Genomic DNA, 18,473 nt, shown 5'->3' with positions numbered 1-18,473 from the left:
CTGCAGCTGCTCCAGCCTGATTATAGCTCAGGAGGTTGGGTGGAGGCCAGAATGGCACTGGTGGGCCCTTGTCCTAGGTAACAGAATACCTCCACTTTGGCCCCAGGCTGATTTCAGTTTGCATGCTTTCTCCGGGGCTCACTCTGTATGTCAGTCTGTATACACCGGCAGACTTGGGCACTGGCCCAACTTCTGTTTCCAGAGGGTCTATTTTATTTTATACTTCTTCAGAGGTGAAGATATGAGGCTGAGATCTGAATGGGTGGAGATGAAGGGATGAATTACCTTGGCAATCTTCTTGCCAGTGGCTGGAGGAAACACCCTTCTTCTGGTACGAGGGCCCCACCCGCACCCCATACGTATGCTTTACCCACCCCAAAAAAGGGTTCTGTGGGAGTACAAGATAAGAAATAACAGGTCACCCACAATGACCTTTTCTGGGAATTAGTCCCAGAAAATTTCTACTAGACCGGGCTAGGCCCCCTTTGCAAGCTTCTTACTAGTCTGTTCAGTTTAAAAAAATCCCAAACCCCAAACTTCCGATCCAAACAGAAATAATCACTGTTATCAGCAGGGTCATGGGTCTCCATCGGCAGAGTGGGGAGTTTACAGAACTCCGGCGGACTAGTCGAAATCACAGCCGTGTGATGACAGTTTCAGCAGTACTCTCCCCTCCCCGTCCCCCTCCCGGGCTGCTGGACAGACCTCCACGTGTCGTCCGATTAGTTCTTGCCCTGGACCACCCTTCTGGCCGCAGTTTAGGCTGCTGGGTCTGGGACAAGTGCTGCCCTCTAGTGGATTCATGCGGTCACTACGCCCTAAAGCTTCAGTGGTCGAGGCGGGGGTGGGCTGGGAGTTCTCTGGAGCCTCTTGGGACATTCCCATTTCACAAATGCGGACACTGATGCCGAGTAAGGTGAAGTGACAACAAACAGGAGCTCCTTGAGGGCAGGGGTTTGTTTCGTTTTTGGTCATTGTATCACTAGCCCCTGGTAAATGTAGTGCACGTTGTAGGTGCTTAATAAATGGCTGAAATGAATTGGCCAGGGTGACACAGATGATTAAGAATCAGTTCTGGGAATTCAAACCCAGGATGGTGGTAGTAGAAGAAACAGTGTCCTTGGAGACGTGGGGCATCCGGGGTGGGCTCCCAGCTCAGGCACTTGAGACTGTGACTTCTGGCAAGTCACTCTTGGCCTTTTATCAGCAGTCAGAGTTAAGACTAGATTGGGGGTTCTCCATTTTTTTTGTCATGGGTTCCCACTTTTGGCAGTCTATTAAAGCTTATGAAACCCTCCTCAGAAAAAAGCTTGTCGCCTACCTTCCAAATTGAAATGCTGCTGTTCAGTTACGTTAGTGAAGACTAAAGATATACTTCCCCCTCCCCCCATCTAAGTTCAGGGGCCGATGGAGCCCAGGCTAAGAATCCCTGGTTTAAATTCTGCACTCCTTCAATTACACCAGGTGCAGGGATGCTTTGGAGGAGTTTGAAAGTTGGGCAGGCTCAAAGCTCAGCTCTGGAGGCACAGGGGAGGGAGGGCTGGACCCTACCGAACAGGCAAGGATCCTCAGATGCAAGAGGTCACAGTAGTTAACTTATTTTAGGGCTCTATTAGGTTTCTGTGAGCAGCTGCCTCTTCTACCTCTAGGTCATCTCGTTTCCTTTTGGAGATACATTTTCCTTTCCCAGTGATTTTTCCATACCTTGGGACTATTGTTTGGTCACTTGTGAGAATGAGAACTGAGGAAGGGGTCAGAATACAGGTCCAGAAAGGAAAGCTTAGAGGGGCTGGGGTGACTCCACTCCAACAAAAAACAGGGCATGGAGAATCACTTCCATGTCTAAGCAGGCCTAGCAAAGGAGGGCTCACTGTCATTGGGGAATGAAGGCTATGCATGAACCATGTTGAGTAGAAAGATGTCTGCTTAGGTAACAGAAACCTTGCATGTAAGTGAAGTAGGAACACTAGGAAAAATGAGGGCGGACCAGGTAAGCTCCAGACTTGCTAGCTTTGTGAGGTGTGGTAATATCCCTACACCATAATACTGAAAGGTCCCCAAGAGCTATGCAATGGTGCTGACTCCTGCTTTTTTCTTTTTTTAAAGAAACAACTCTTCCCAATCACAGTTTATTAAATGGTACTGCCTCAGCCCAGTCAAGGAATGAGAAAGATAGGAAACACTGGCATTACTCAGAAACTTGATCAATCTTTGGACTAGATGGCCTCTGAGGTCTCTTCTGGCTTTAGTGCAATGAACCCTTAAACTGTTCAGTTTCCCCCACCACACACACACAGACACACACTCTCACACAGAGTGCCTGAGGGAGCGCAGGCCTGGGGAGCTGGAACTCCTTCACCTCTCACTTCAACAGTCACTCGTCTCTCCAGTCTTAACATTCAGTGTCCCAACCTGTTCCAGTCTGGATGCCACAGAAAATTTAAGATTTTCAAGAAGGTTGTTCTTCTAAAGGAGTGTCATCTTGGTTTTAATGTATAATAAAAAACACTACTCAGCCAGAGTCCTGATCCTTTTTTTCCTCAAGCTCAAAAAGGCAGGTCTGGAGAATTAGATTAACTGTCAATAATAAACAGGGGTTATGGGAGCCTAAATGAAGGCTGTTCTGAGTCTTCAAATTCAAAGTTTATGGCTGTTGGGTTCAATCATGGTGACAGGGCATTTTCATCTCATGGCAAAATTAAAAGAAATCCATCAAAACTGTGGCAGAAGGTATTAAATTGAAAAAATCCCAGCAAAAGTCACTTTGGGAAGGGCTATTCAACATGATGGGCTATGGGAGATTTCAGTGTAATACTTTTAAAGGATTTCTCATGATTACTGCAACTGGTCTTCAGTAGATATCTTTTATATATAAATCATCACATACATGAGATGCCTAGAGCAGGTAGGAAGGAAGCTTGGATGGCTTTTCAAGGTTTCTCCTTTAAGTCTGTATGTAGAAAGGAGCCTCTCAATGTTAAGTCTACACAGATTGGCAAACAGTTAAAACTACAGGTCAGCTACTTGCCAAGCATCAGGGAGATGGGAAAGATGAGTGGGGGTGGGGTAGAGTCGATCAAAAATATGCCTTGGCAAAAATCTTCATCCACGGGAAGCTACCCCTTTCCTATAACTTGCTGTGGCAGTAGCTAGCTGCTTAAACTGACCACAACTTGTCTCAGGAAATGTCACGCCTAAGTCAGGCAGGACTTGTGAAGTTGGACTTGAAATAATCAATTATGTAAGAAAATCTGTGATAGACCTGCCCCCACCCTGGGCTTAAACACTATGAAATGGGGAGGTGGGAAGAGAAGTCGAAAGACGGCTGTTTCTTGCTCCTTTCTCCCTACAACACATGGAATGGACCATGAAAAGGAAAATGATCTGGTTTTTTAATCTTAACTAGCTTCCATATAGGTTGATGCAATACTTATTTTCTTTTTCAAAGTACACACCTACATATTTTGCAAGCAACTTCATGAGATTAAAAGAAACAACAGGTCCCTTAGGAAATAATGGGTACTCCATAAAAGGAAGGGGAGAGACACATTCAAGGTATTATCAACGCATCAAAAAGCAAATGGCCGAAGTCCAATTCCATTAAAACAAGCAGTCAAAGCTGGTCTAGTTTACAATATGCTCTGACCTTGGAAAAAAAAAGCAGACCAAGGCCCTGTGGAAAAAGTGATGCCAACAGGAGGACACTGATGGAGCAGGCTGGGGCTGGGAGCTGTCTGTGATGTTCCCACTGGCAAATACAGCCAAAATACAGTTTCCCTTTGTTTCAGCAGCCCCTTTGAAATGCTTCCTTCTGCCATCAAGCAGATGCACTAGCTCTCCAGAACAGGTTTGCAATCAGCTCCTCAGCATTTAAAAAATCCCGGGTCTTACGGTTCCCTCTCCACATTTTTAACTCACCAAATGAGTTATAGAACTAAGGTTGTCTAACAACACAGAAAGTTTCCTTTATTTCTTATGAGGAATGTATATCTTCAATCACTGATAACTAGGGATACTTAAAGGCGGAATTATAAAACAAGCATATTGTGGTCAGTTTTCTCACATTTACATTTGCTTCTCTTTCTGCTCTTAAGAGCTATTGCCAAAAGCCCCCCAAACAGCAAACTAAGTCCCTTCAGGTTCAAAAGGGAAATTGGTTCAGGTGGAGAAAATTTATGCTAAGTGATTTCTCTACGGGATATATAATTGCAATGGTTCAGGCTTATCAACCACAGCATTTTCCCACCCTTTGGTAGGAAGGTGGAGGAGGATCGTGATAAGGGGCTTATTAAAAGAAAAGAGCCAAGAAGAAATCTCACAAAATGCTATCAGATCCATCCTTGGGAAATTGCACCTCCCCTCCTCCACTGCTCAACAGCAGACAAAGGGAGGTGGTGGTGGTGGTGGTGAATGAAGTAGGAAGGAAGAGTAGGGTAGGATTACCACAGGCTCAAACACACATCCCTTGCTCAATGCTCTTGTGGCAGAAACAGAATCACTAATGAGGGACGGAGGTGTGTTTGACACCTTTGAGCTCTATCATAAGAATAACATTCACCATTCTTCATGATGAGAGCCAGAGCCAAGAAAGTGTGTTTGTTGGAGGCTTTCTAATGTACAACCAAGGCAGACTGTGGTGGGGGTTGTCAAATACTCCACTTCCATCAACCAGTAATAAAGGAGGAAGAAAGAGATGATAATGCTCTTAATCTGGGGACCTGGGACGAAAGCACTTCTTTCTAGGAGGTTCCTAACCACAGTTGTCACAGGATCTCACTGTCCCCCTGGGGCAGGTCCCAGGATATTACCAGCTTCATCCAACCTATGATTCAAAGGGATGAAATGTATACTGGAGACTGGGGACAAGAGCCCTAGCCCTTCTCAGCAGATGGGGCACTATTTTCCCACAAGTTCCTTGGGACTTTCTGGTATGCTGCAAAGATACTCTTACCATGTCACAACATCCTGGCTTTCCTCACTCACCTTAGATAATTTCTGATTAAGAAAATAGACTGCAGGAGCTACAGAGCGAATGTGTGTATATAGATACATATATATATCGATATGAATGTGTGTATGTTTATGTTTGTGTTTCTCTGGAGGTGTGGAGATATGAACAGAGAGCTGGACCAGTAGACTGCTTGGAGAACAGGAAGGGGGATGTCTTGGCAAGATAACAGGTATAACTGTATCAGTACCATTCTAGGCAGAGCTGGAGAAAAGACAGATGTTAAGGGTGAAATGTTTCTGCTATTCTCCCTCAGGTTTCTGGCTAATCTTTACCCCAGCTTGAGAGTTAAGGTGATGGAGGTGGAGACAAGAATTTCTCGGGCCAAGGAGACACTGGGCCTAAGCATCTAACTCAGAGTTAAGTTAGCAATTTCAGGAAACCTTGTTTTTTGCCTACAATGTCCACTTTCTCCCTAACAAGCAGGGGAAAGGAACCATCCTATGGGCCTATGTACTGGTCGAGAGTCATCTCTAGAAATCAATTATCAAAACCACATGGAAATACTTCTAATATAATTGAAGGATTAAGGTACTAATTTTAAATTTGAATGAAAATTCTTGGTTACCTGTGGGAATGAAAAATTAATAAAGTGTATTTTTAACCCCCCTATTTTTGCCAATATAAGTCAACATTCCTTGGCACAGCTAGCAAGAGATCTCTAGTACTTGATTGAACTGAAGCTGGCCTGAGCCCTCCCAGCATGGCAGCTGCCATGCTCTCCTTCTTCTTGTTCCCCATTGATTAGCTGATCACAGATTTAAGCTGAGGTGGTTATGTACCACCTTTGGGATCTGATTCAGGGTTTGTACCACTCAGCTGTTTTGGGGTAAAGGCCCTCTTACCTTTAGTAGGGAAATTACTATGCAAGCAATCACCAGCAATGGGGTTTAATAATAGCTGGGATTTGGGGGCTCCACCCCCCTCCAGTAGTGTTTTTGCCTTATTGAATTGGGGAACTAAAAATGCAGCCCTGAAGAGTTTCTTTCCTCCTCTGCTTCCTCCCTCCCATTATCGCTACGAGTCAGTATTATGCTTTCCACATCCACCCACTCTCAACGAGGGAGAAGGACACATGACTGCTGGGTTTTCTGGGTAGATCAGCCATAGGTTTTGATTATACTAACACTTTCCTTTACTGGCACAGATAACCAAGTTGACTGTGTCACTTCAGCCTTTCTTTTCTTTGCAAATATTTTGCCCAGTACCTGAAATTCTGCATTCCACTGCATTCACCCTCCTCAGGGGAAATGTGGAGGAGCCAGACAGTTTAAGGAAGGCGAAAGAAGGGAAGGTGAGAAGCCAAAGGGCCTGGGATAATCCACAAATTATATCAGTCTCTGAATCACAAAGAGTTGACTGGAACCTAATCAAGACCTCAAGAAGTGAATGTAGCAAAGAAAAAGCTTGAGGGAACAGCTTGCATTTGCCCAATGATTGCTTTTGCTTATTACAGAAGGAAGAGCTTTTCTCTTGCCCACAGATTTCTGCCTCTTCTCTGGGAATACAGGTGGTGGCAAGGCCTCGCTCACCCTCCCCCACCCTGACAACCCCAAAGGAGGCAGGACAAATGGGAACCCAAAGCCCTAAATATTAGCAATCCTGGGTCCATTAAAAACAGAATAAAACACCAACATAATAAAAGAGTGCTACCACCCGCCTCCCACCCCAAACCCTGAAAACACCCCTGAACGACCGGCTGAGCACACTATGCATCACAGAGGGAAAAGTTCTTTTCCTCCAGAGGTTTGCTGATCCAGCTGCCGAAGCCCATGTCCTTCAGGCCTTTTATGAAGTAGCGCTTGGCCACCTGGTAGTCCTGGGCAGCTTCCTTGGCTTCATTATAGGAAACAAGCCTCAGTAGGTCCTTGCGGTTGTGGTGGGCACACAGCTGCTGAAACAGGCTGAACATGCTCCTCTTGGAGAGACGGGACACGTCGAGCCTTGGTCTACAAAAAGAGGAATACTCTGCTCGTTAGGTGCTGAAAAGGTCAGTTATGGAAGTTCCCCAAGCAGAGAAACTATCAAGCAAACCGAAAGGAGGCAGACTGAATTCACACTAATAGTTTCATATACATCTCTCTAGACCTGTCATCTTGGGATCATAGATTATGCCATAAAGCACTTCACCCTGGAAAGGACCTTAGAATTTTTCTACTGCAGCCCTCGGATCTTCCTGATGAGAAAACTGAAGTCCAGAGAAGGGAAATGATGATCACACAGCCAGTAAACAGTGGAGCTGGGGCTTGAGCCCAGTACAATATCCACTAAAACCGACAAAGACTTAAGGAAGATGGCTCCCAGCCCTGCTTTTCCCTGTACAAACCCTTACCCTTCCACTTTGCCTTTGGTGCCATCCAGGACCTCGATTTCAGTTCTGTCAGTCACACACCAGTTAACACTGGACTCCTTGGTTTTCCCAGTCTGCCTTGCGGAATCGTATACACTGACCCTGCCCACCTACAGAAATCCAGGGAGAAACAGGTCAAAGGTGGACATCTCTTTCAACCGTGGGATGCAGAAGCAGGGGCCCATGGGGTCGAGGGCAAGGGGAAGTGAAGGAGGAATAACCCTCTTGGAATGAATTCCATAAAGGTCTGAAATAGTGGTGTTATTCTCCAAGAGAGGGTGGAAAGGTCCATGAAGATGAAAGATATTTCCCCCTAACCCATTCAAAGATACATTTTTTTTGGTTAGTAGGGCCTTTTAAAAGGAGGTAAAAGTTATAGCACCTTTGGATGATTGACAGTGTATGGAGGCTTTAGCCCTTCTCGGAATGTATTTTCCTCTTTGGACATACGGCAGCAGATTGCCCGTGTCAGGTGACCCTGGCTGTACAAGTAACCTAAGTAATAAGGAAAATGAAGAATATGAACACACATGCATCAACAAATCACTCCATCAAGCAAACACAGGGTTCACGCTGAGTAATCTTAAAAGAGAGATATGTGCCAGTGCCGATAACAGACATAGCCAGGCAAGCAAACGCCTTCCTTCGAGGTGGGGGCCGGGGCGGGATGTCTAGCTGCCGCATTATTGCAGATTTCCCAGCGCAAGCTTGGGTTAATAAATATTACACACCATATAAAGACATGCATGGAGTCAAAGACCGTGGAGTATAAAGAGATACTGACATTGCACTTCTAGCTACTATATTTCAGTAACTTATCTTGGGGAAATGTTGCTGGGCATGGCTTTATGTGGGCCCAGCTGCTTTAAAAGTTCAAATTGATTTTCTCACAACAGTAGAGAGGGCACATAGAATCAATTAACAGGCCAATGGGTAAAGCACCCTCTGTAAATGAGAGGCCTCTCACTAATGCCAGACAATGCAGAATGCCATCTGCTGGGGTCCAGGCACTACCAGCTCACACCAACCCCAGATCCCAAGCCAAGTCCCTCACCAAGAGTGACTGAGCTGAGATAAATAGGCTGCAAGAAGTGGGAGAGCATTGCCCCCTGCAGGCCAAGCACATTCCAACGAAGAATCTTATCACTGCAGGACATAGTACGAAGTCTTTCTCCATGCTGAATGCCATCCCACGTTGGCAGGATGTCACTCGACTCCACTGGGATTGTACCTTCTCCTGTTAAAACAAGACAAAGATCTAAGGGAAACCATCTCAATCCCACTGGGGATGCCAGCCCATAACCATTCCCTGACGTATTTATATACTCATAACATGTCATCCCAAACTCTGAAGTTCCTAAATGGCAAAGAGAGTATTGTGGCTGTGGGGCCTTTAATACTTGGGACCCTCATTCTAACCACCAAGCCAAGAGACTTGCCTCTCTGCCTTTGTTAGAGCCCATTCTCAAGGTCACTGGAACCAAACCATTCCAAGGACTCTTCCAAGTCTAAGATTCTGTGAGTCAATGTCACAGCTAAATACCCAGTTTTCCTTGACCCTCCTTGCCTTGACTCAGATCTCTCAACATTACTCCTTTACCACCAACCAATATTCATGTATTTTGTTTTTTTTGGAGGGGGGAAGGAAGGGCAATTGGGGTTAAGTGACTTGCCCAAGGTCACACAGCTAGAACATGTGTCAAGTGTCTGAGGCCAAATTTGAACTCAGGTCCTCCTGACTCCAGGGCCAGTGCTGTACTCACTGCACCACCTAGCTGCCCCTATTTATGTATTTTTATTTGTTCCTTTCACTCCTTGCTCCAAAAAAATGTTAACAAGTTTAGTTAGAATTAACAGGGTTGTTTCCCTGGCTTGCTGCTGTAGATTTAGTTTCCATTTGTGAGTCTTGTTTCTTAGCCTGTAAGTTCTCAGATGGCAAGAACTGTGTCACACAGAGAGGGGCCTTACAGGTTTCTGATGATGAGAATAAGAAGTGATTTCTACCTGTCCCCCATAATCACTGCAGAGTTGAATTGGAGAGCTAAGAGGAGGCATGTGTGACTCACCGTTTTCTACCTTGGTGCGTAGCTTGCCTTGTTTAGGGTTCTCAAAGAGTGGCTGGTGCTGGGTGTCCATGTAACCCTCTGGAGGATCACTACAGGTCTTGTCAAAGAGGGCGCCATCTCCACAAGGGGCAGTACTGAAACACAGAGAGGGAGAGGGGGTCTGCTGGACTCAGGCTCCCTCTCAGTTTCTTAGGGGGACAGTTAGAAGAATACTTAGGTTCAGAGTCAGAAGACCCGGACTTGTGCCCCAGTTCTGCTGCTTACTAGCTATGAGACCCTGGTCAAATTATTTAATTTCTGAACCTGTTTCCCCATCTGTAAGATGGGGATATTAATACATAATCTACTTTCCGCACGAGATGGTGAGGATCAAATGTGATAATATATAAAGGACTTTAAAGTGAGATGTAAATGTGGGCTATTAATTTTTCTGTATCTGGTCAAATTCAATATAGAGACATAAAACCACTTTTTTATTTGTAGCTTAAATCCATAGGCAGGCTCCAATTTCTAAGAGATAGGACTATATTTCATTAACTCATTGTAGAGAAACTAGCAAGACTATGAGGTTCCCAGAACAACAGGAACCAGAGACACTCCTTGGAATCACTGTCTATTGTTTGGGAAGGGTTGTGCAAGAATATGAATGTGTACGGCCGTAATGTGTGCCCTAAACACGTGGATGAGTGAGTGTGGTTTCCATTGATCCATCTGATAAATAACTCCCTGCGACTAAGTAAGAGTTTGATGTGTGGACTAGCTCAGCTGAAACCAGTATCTTACTAATGACAGCTACCATTTGTGCAGCACTTGGAGGCTTACACACATGATTTCATTTGACCCTCACAATGACACTGGCAGGGAGATGCTCTAATTTCCATTTTAGAGGGGGGGGGGGGAACTGAGGCTCCATGCCTTGCCCAGGGTCCCAGAGCTGGCAGTGTTGGAGGGGAGCTATAAAGCCATGCTCTGTATCACACAGTGCTCGGGCCTCTCTCATGTCAGTGAGCCTTCTCTAAGGACAAGACAAAAGCAGAATAATAACAGTGATGATGATGATGATGGCTAACATTTACACAGCGCTCACTAGATGAATGACCAAGGCTGATCCATACCAACCTGATGTAAAGGTGGAAAGTCACATTCTTTTTTATCTGTAGCTTATTTCCATGGGCGAGCTCAAATATACTGTCTTTCCAGGTCACAGGGCTGTATTTCATTAACTCATGGTAGAGAAACCTGCAAAAGAGGAGGAGGTTAGAGAGAGAGAGGGCTACTCCAGGGACTGGGGCTTTTCCCTTCAGTCCCTTCTCTATTTGTCTGGGATACACGAGGAGGTGTCTCCATGCAGTCTGCTCTCCAGCTCTTTGAGGAACTTCAGAAGGCTCAGGAGGCAATGAGCAGAAACCACTGCAGACCAGAGTTTACAAACTTGCTAACACAGGGCCAAGCTACCTGCTTAATTTGGTTTTGATACTACAGATGGTCATCCCTACCAAACTGTCTAAAGCCATAGGAGCACACTGCTTCTCCCAGAGTTGTGTTCCCTATCCTATAGTCTAGGACAGACTAAAGAAACTGTTCAATGAAAACAGAGAGGTGGCAGACACAGGCTGGGCTTTTTATATGATAAAAACATTCCCAAGGGTAGTCAAGTCAAACTCATTCCCATGACCCCAAATGCCAAGAAGTCATTTCTGAGTTCCAAAAGGGCTATGAAGGTGGCCAGGAGGGTTAAGAAGTCAGAGTATTTAGAAACACAGCTCGAGGACTCTTTGTGGCTGAACGGACAGGGCACAGACTCTTTCCAGAGAGATCCTTAAGATCGATTCAAACAGATGAGTTGGCAGTCTAAGGACTCAACTGCTACATAAGACTATGTGTTGTTCAGTCATTCAGTGGGGTCTGAATCTTTGTGACCCTGCAAACCATAGTATACCAATACTGTCCATGGGGTTTTCTTGGCAAAGATACTGAAGTGGTTTGCCATTTCCTTCTCCAGTGGACCGAGGAACACAAAGATCAAGTGACTTGCCCAGGGTCACACAGACACTAGGTGTCTGAGACTGGATTTGAACTCAGGTCTTCCTGACTCCAGGACCAGTACTCTATCCACTGACCCACCTAGCTGCCTCTTACACAAGACAATATCAGGCTTACAGCCAAACGATAGAGTTTAAGAATCCAAAACTCAAAGCACCACTGTCAGGTTTGAAAGGGGATGAGGAGCAGAGATAAGGTGCAATAGAGAGTGAGCTCGGTAATCTCGCCTTTGCCCCATCACATTCTACTTCGCTTCAGACGTGTATATGTTGTTTTTCATCCTCTTTTTGCAATCCCTGCTTTTAGGTGACAATTTCCTTGGGGGCAGAGGTTGTACTACTTTAAAAAACCCCAACAGACTTATGGGTATTTATTGGTATTCATTTCATACCCTGTTACTTGTCCTTCTGTTTCACTCCTTGTAACAAAGGATATCAATGAAAGAAAAAAAAAAGGTCAGCAAGACATCACCAAGTGAGTGGTTAGCACAGTGCCTCATGCCCACAGGTCCCCCTGGGCTGTCTTATCTTGCACAGTACCTGGCACACAGCAGTGGGAGCTGAACTGATATCAAAGGGATAGGACCACTGATTCTTCCTTTAACCAGCTCCCCTCTGTCTGGGTCATAGGAGGAAGCTCACAGCAGCCAAGGGCGGCGTCTCAGCTCTGCAGCACTCACCTGATAAAGCCCCTCCGGGAGATGATTTCAGCATGGGAGTCATTGACTGTCTCCCCCTTTAGACTCAACTCTTCTCCCTTTACACAGCGATTCCCTATGGTTGGGGAAAAACCCACATGTGAAATCCAAAGAAGCAGAGATTTACAACTGGAACATCAGAGACCACCTAGTTCAACTACTCAACTTTACAGACAAAGAAACTGAGGCCCGAGGAGATTAGCTAATATGTCCAAGGGCACATAGGTGGTAAAGGCTGCAGAGCCAGGATTCAAACTCGGGTTCTCTAATGCCAATGCCAAATCAGCACCCCCTGCTCCCCCCTGCTTTGAACAACAATAAGTAAACATACATTCATGATGTTGAAACTGAAAAATGAATTTCAATGGGCTAAACAACCATAATAACCAATCTTTCCCCAATCAATTTTTGCTTTACAGAACATTTTTATGTAAATAAATCCATTTCTCTTGTCCCCTACAATCTCTTCTATTTAGCAGATAATTTTTCTGCCTTTCATAATTAAGTTATGTTATCATTCCATTTTCTTAGAAAGTCATGTCTACATATACGCATCCTTAAAAACAACTTTTGTCTATGGTCTGGCTGCATTTTATATGGAATGAGGAAAGGTTCTAAATTGATTTCTGTTTCCCTCTAAAACATTAATGAATCCTTTTTTCACCACATACCTGTATATTTGATTCTATTTCTAGGGTAGTAGGTTCCTTTGGTCTATTTTTCTAGTTTTTGAAGAATACTGATTTATAACACATTTTAAAGTCTAGGAAGACAAGTCCAAATTTCTTTAGCACTATTCCCCCATCCCTATAAACAACTTCTAATATTCCTGTTTGGTTTGGCACCTCAATTTCACTGAGATTAAATCCAATTCTATAAAGAAACTCTTTAGCATTTTGTTCAGTGTTATTTAGTACAGTATTATATCTGTAAATTAAGTTAGTGGAAATGACAGTATTCTCTATGTTGATATGACCCATCAATGAACACTGAACCCTCCACAATTATATAATTTTCCTTTTCTGGTTAACAAAAATTTATCATGATCTTTATAAAGATCTTATGTGTATATGTAAATTAATTCTCAGATATTTATTTCATTCTTGTTTTAAGTGGAGGTTTCTTTTGCTAATCTTTTATTGGTAACATATAAGAATATGTCAGTTTTATGGATTTCTTATATCTTGCAACCTTAATGAACCCCTTGTCTCAATATCGTGTTTAGACCAATGAACTAGGTAAAAATTCATATGATCTGCAAAAAGAATGGATATTTTAACTTAATTACTTATGTTAATTCCTCTAATTTAGTTTTCTGGTCTCACTGTGCCTATTAGCATTTCACTGCATCGAATAAAAATTTCTCCATAACTATTCTTTTTAATATTTTTAATCAGGAATCTGCATCTACTGCGACAATCATATAATTTTATGTTTTTCCTTCCTAACATTTCACATTATTCCCCCCCAAATATAGTGGCATCCATCTGTTCCAGAATAAATTCACTGTCACGATAAATGACTTTTAATGTGCTAAATTCTGCTAGTATTTTAGATATTATGTTTAAATTTATATTAATCAATAAGACTATCCCAAAAGTCTTAAAAAAAAAACCCCTCTTGTCTTTACCAGGTTTTTATAATTAAGGCCATCTATATTTGCCTCATAAAAAGAATCAGACAGTATATCACCTTTTTTCTCTATTTTAAGTCTACATAAGTATAGAAATTATTTGTTTCTCAAAGCTTAGAAAAGTAACTGATGAACTCATCTGGACCAAGTGCCCTTGATATTATAATTAGAATATTTAATTATTTGACTTATTTCTTCCCCTAAAATGGTCTTAATTTCGTTAACTGATATTTTGCAAGTTTAAATTCTCCAATTAGCATATAGAATGCTACAATATACTAATATTTTACATTTCTTTTTTATTTGTGATTACTTTATTCATTTCTAATTTCAGTGGCATATCTTTTCTCCCCTTTCTTGATTCAGTCTGCGAATGGTGTGTCAATTTATTGGTCTTCTAGAGAAACTAGTTCTTGGTTTAATTATTAACTAAATACTTTCTTCATCTTCTCTGATTTTTAGTACTGTTCTTTATCTACTTTTCTTTGGACTATTACTTTGTTCCTTTTCTAAAATCTTCAGGTACAGTTGTAATTTAATTAGTCTCTTCTTTTTATTAAACCCTCAATGTTATAAACTCACTTCTAAGAACTGTTTCAGCTAAATTCCATAAATTTTGGTAAGTGGAATCGATATTATCCTTTGTCTTTAAAATAGTATGTTACTGTTTTTTTAACTTCTACTTTACTCCCATAATTGTTTCAGGGATCATTTTTTGGTTTTCATATAATTTATATTCTGAGAAGCAGATGCCCTTAGATGTAAGGGGACCTTCTTGCCCTCTTCCATCCAGAGGATGAAACACTAAGTGGATACTGCTGAAAGTTAAAGGTCTTTTTTCCCCCATGGCTCTGTCTGGCTATTGTAGTGGCCTCTGACACCTGCCTTCATCCTCCTCCCACTTGGTTTCTCCCTAAGTCATTCCTCCCTCTTTGCCGTGCCCCTTTCTCCCAGCCCCAACACAGGAGTCCTTACTCTTTTCAAGCCCTCTCTCTCCCAGGCCTGAGGCAGTACATTTTTTAGTGGCTGTGGTTCCTATTCCATTTGTCTATTTCTTCACCCCTCTGATTCAGAGGAATCTAGAAGGCACGAAGCAGTTGCTCCCCTTCGGGTTTTTTCCCTTTCACTTCTCCCTCCCCACCAACAACAGCATTTTAACAGTTGTGTATTCCTTGGCTTGGGTTCAACTTAATATCCTCCTGAAGTCTCCAAATATAAAATATCTTAAACAAGATTTTGGGGAATGGGGCGGGAACTACTCTTTCTGGATTTTGCAGAATACTTAACCAGCTTGCACATGTGGGAAAAAAAAGCATGTATGTTGGAAATAATGCAAGATTTGGTATTAGAGTCTGGGTCAAATCCTCACTCTACCAAAGATGTCATGACCTTGGACTATTTACTTAACCTCTGGGTCTCAGTTTCCAAACCTGTAAAAGGACAGGGATGGATTCAATTTTAAGAAACCTTCTAAAACTCTAAATCAGAGGTGGGGAGCCTGTAGCCTCAAGGCCATATGAGGCCTTCTAGACCCTCAAGTGCAGCTCTTAATAAAAGGAACTGTTCTGCAAAATTTGGGACTCAGTCAAAAGGCCACACCCAAGGACCTAGAAGGCCCCAGGTTTCCCACCCCTGCTCTAAATCCTATTAGCTATAATAACTAAATTATTCCTAAAGTAAAATAAAGCAAGATTTCTTCTTCCTAACTTGGGAGTACTCATGCTACTACACATAGAGGAAAGAAATCTTGAACCTAAGGAGATGTTAAAGGCCAAGATGGTGGGTGGTAGGACACCGGTAAACGGCAATCCTTAAGGAAAGGGTGGAGTGTGGGTGGGCTGTGCATACCTGTTCCAAAGCTGACCACGAGGCCCAGGTCATCATCGCTTTTCTTCATGATGATGGCGGCCAGGATCTTTCGGCCAAGCAGGCTATGTTGTATGGGTGCAGTGAGAGAGCTGAAGCACTGGTGGCTCAACATTGCCACCTGATCATGGAGGGTGCTACCAGTCAGAGGAAGCTGCAAGACATGAGGCTAGGTCAGGACCATAGCTCCCCACTGGGGAGATTCTGCCCTGTTCTAATGTTTCCACCTTAAAGTCAAGAAAGAAAGAGGAGTACTTTGGAAATAAATTCTTGATTCTCTTAACTGAGGTGAGTGGAAATGAATAATGCAGATGCACATGATTTAAAAAAAAAGTCTATATAGAGAATATACTATATAGTATATTCTCCTTTCCCCTTCCCTCACCCGCAAAATATTTAACTTCTAAATTATATTTCATTTAAGGTAGTCTTTAAATAATATAGGCTGTCATTTAAAATGTGCTGTGCTTAATCTGGAGGTGCACAATCTATACGTAGATCACCAAGTGATTCCTCTAGGCAGGGACCGAAGGCCTCAAAGGCGACCAGAAGAGGAAGCAACAAAAGCTGCCACCAGGATGGTCCCTGGGGAATATGGTACAGGGCAGGTTCCTCCCAAAGGTCAAACAAGCACAGGAAATGACGAGGTTCTGTCACTGTGCTTACCTCTGAAATGCCCAAGGCCCCTGTGCGCTTAGCCCTCTCTGTCTCTCCAATCAGGACCCGCAGGGCTGCATCAGCCGCCTCCTGCTTGCCCTGCTTCTTGCTGTGTGCGCTGACGGCTGGGAACCAGCGACCCCCAACTTTTGCTTGGTAAATGAACCTGTAAGATTAGAAACAAAAACTGAAAAGCATCGTCCGTCTTGGAGAGAAAATCCTGCAAAGTTTGGCTTTTAAGATTCTAGGCCAAGCTTTTAAAAATTCAGACCTATGATTTCATTAGTATTGGAAACTCTCTTCCTCTAGCTGCAAATAGGCTACTTAGGGACTGCCCTAGGACATAGAGAAACAGGACTTGAACCCAGGTCTTCCTGATTGAGTCTAGTACTCTATCTGATAGAGGGATTGAGTGCCTATCAAACATGTTTGCAAACATATAAAAAGTTAATTTTTAAGTATTTCACCCTATTAGAACAGCACAGAAATAAAAAAATTATAGTAACTGTATTTGGCTTTGGATTATATTTTAGTTCTTATACTGAAATACAGATGCACCGAACATTCTAGAAATTCCTGATACTTGAAATCAAATAAAGGAGCTATGCTGAGTTCTGACTTAGAGGATGTCCCTTTCAATTCACCTGAACAAATATTTATTAGCATGTACTAAGGCACTATACAATTTCATCCTGCTCTAAGATAAACAGTCTTTTTGATAATAGAAAGTGCTCTTGTAGGGCAGATGTGGTCTTTCTTCTTGCAAGGCAGCTAGGTAGCTCAGTGGATGGAGCACTGGGAGTCAGAAGACCTGAATTCAAATTTGACCTTAGACACTTACTAGATTTGCGATCCTGGGCAAATAAAAAAATGTGTTTGCCTCAGTGTCCTCATCTATAAAACGGGAAGGATAATAATGAGGATCAAATGCGAGGATGTTTGCAAAGCCCTTTAACAACGCTCCCTCTCACAAGGTCACTGGTTCACACCTCCCTCCTCGTCCTTCATCACCAGAGGAACTCCAACCCCTGGGTACCACTGGCTGGACAAGTGACAGCCTTTCTTAGTCTGTATTTCGAGATAATCCCAACCAAGTTTAACCTTAGTCCCAACCCCCGGCCATCTACTGGACACCTTCACAACTGCCTTGCCATCCACCCCTCCATGACCATGGAACCACAATCAAGTCGGCTTCATCCTTGCTCCTGGATGTGACGGCATCGATCCACCCCCGATGGTCTCCATTCACCATCTCTTTGACTTTTTGGATCTAAGTGCCTCCTCTCTTGCCACCTTCTCTCTACTTATTAGAATGTCATCTCCCTAAGGACAAGGGACTGTCTTTGCTTTTGTATTTATATCCTTAGCACAGTGCTTGGCACATAGTAAGCATTTAGTGCTATTCATTCATTTGCCCTCCCCCCCACCCCCCCCCCGCCCAGGGGACAAGGAAACCAAAGAATTAAATGTGTGGATTTAAAGGGCCAGAAGTCAACAAAGGCAAAAGAGTTTGAAAATAAGATGGTTTTGTTTTTTTTTTTTAACTTTCCCAAAACCTTGCTATGGCGCGCATATCTATGGATTTGCACACGCATACCTATATACCCAGAGATAAGTCATTGCCACTGACAGTGAAATTCCCAAATAAAACAAAAAAGCAGGGACACTATCTGCTGAGAATTCCCAAAGATGACTGAGATGGATGTGACAGCAGCAACAGTCCTAGCAATTCGCCAGTAGGCCCTAATTTAGAGATGCTTCCTTCTGACAAGCTACAGACCAAAACAGAGGTGATAGTATCATAACAGTCCAAGTTGTAAAACGAGCAAATTCAGCGTGAAAACTGCAGATATGAAGCCTGAAGGACTGATTGTTAAGTATCATATACCTGGAATTGTTCTTCAATTCCACTAAATACCAAAAGAAATGGGATAAATGTTTTGCATGAGGAATTGAAGCTAAAAAAGGCTATTAAACAGTGCAACAGGGGTTACGCTAATAACAGCGACTGGCTTTACGTACATTATCTCCTTGAGTTTCACAACACTTCTGTTCAGAATTTGGCTGTATTGTTATTTTCTGTGGAGATTCAACGGCGATGGAGATTCTCACTATATTAAAAATGTTAAAATATATTCCTGCCTTAAGGCTCC

At 43.1% G+C, this 18,473-nt stretch overlaps 1 protein-coding gene across 7 annotated transcripts in view; it reads right to left on the bottom strand.

Annotated features, from left to right (window-relative positions):
- Nucleotides 1-3,370: 3,370 nt before the first annotated feature.
- The window catches only part of ADAR (adenosine deaminase RNA specific), a 30,111-nt gene continuing 15,008 nt past the window's right edge, over nucleotides 3,371-18,473 (bottom strand). For all 7 annotated transcript variants that reach the window (XM_036755976.1, XM_036755979.1, XM_036755974.1 and 4 more), the window contains 9 exons: nucleotides 16,330-16,486; nucleotides 15,646-15,817; nucleotides 12,147-12,240; nucleotides 10,544-10,663; nucleotides 9,425-9,558; nucleotides 8,413-8,595; nucleotides 7,741-7,853; nucleotides 7,341-7,468; nucleotides 3,371-6,957 (listed from right to left, as the gene is read on the bottom strand). In XM_036755976.1, coding sequence (XP_036611871.1) covers nucleotides 6,717-6,957; nucleotides 7,341-7,468; nucleotides 7,741-7,853; nucleotides 8,413-8,595; nucleotides 9,425-9,558; nucleotides 10,544-10,663; nucleotides 12,147-12,240; nucleotides 15,646-15,817; nucleotides 16,330-16,486 — 1,342 coding nt within the window. In that variant the 3' untranslated portion in view covers nucleotides 3,371-6,716. The remainder of the gene's footprint in view (nucleotides 6,958-7,340; nucleotides 7,469-7,740; nucleotides 7,854-8,412; nucleotides 8,596-9,424; nucleotides 9,559-10,543; nucleotides 10,664-12,146; nucleotides 12,241-15,645; nucleotides 15,818-16,329; nucleotides 16,487-18,473) is intronic.

This window comes from Trichosurus vulpecula, chromosome 4, assembly GCF_011100635.1.
Source record: "Trichosurus vulpecula isolate mTriVul1 chromosome 4, mTriVul1.pri, whole genome shotgun sequence".
Taxonomy (NCBI): Eukaryota; Metazoa; Chordata; class Mammalia; order Diprotodontia; family Phalangeridae; genus Trichosurus; species Trichosurus vulpecula.
The sequence above is the reverse complement of the archived record's forward strand: the minus strand, read 5'-3'. Positions and strand labels throughout refer to the sequence as shown.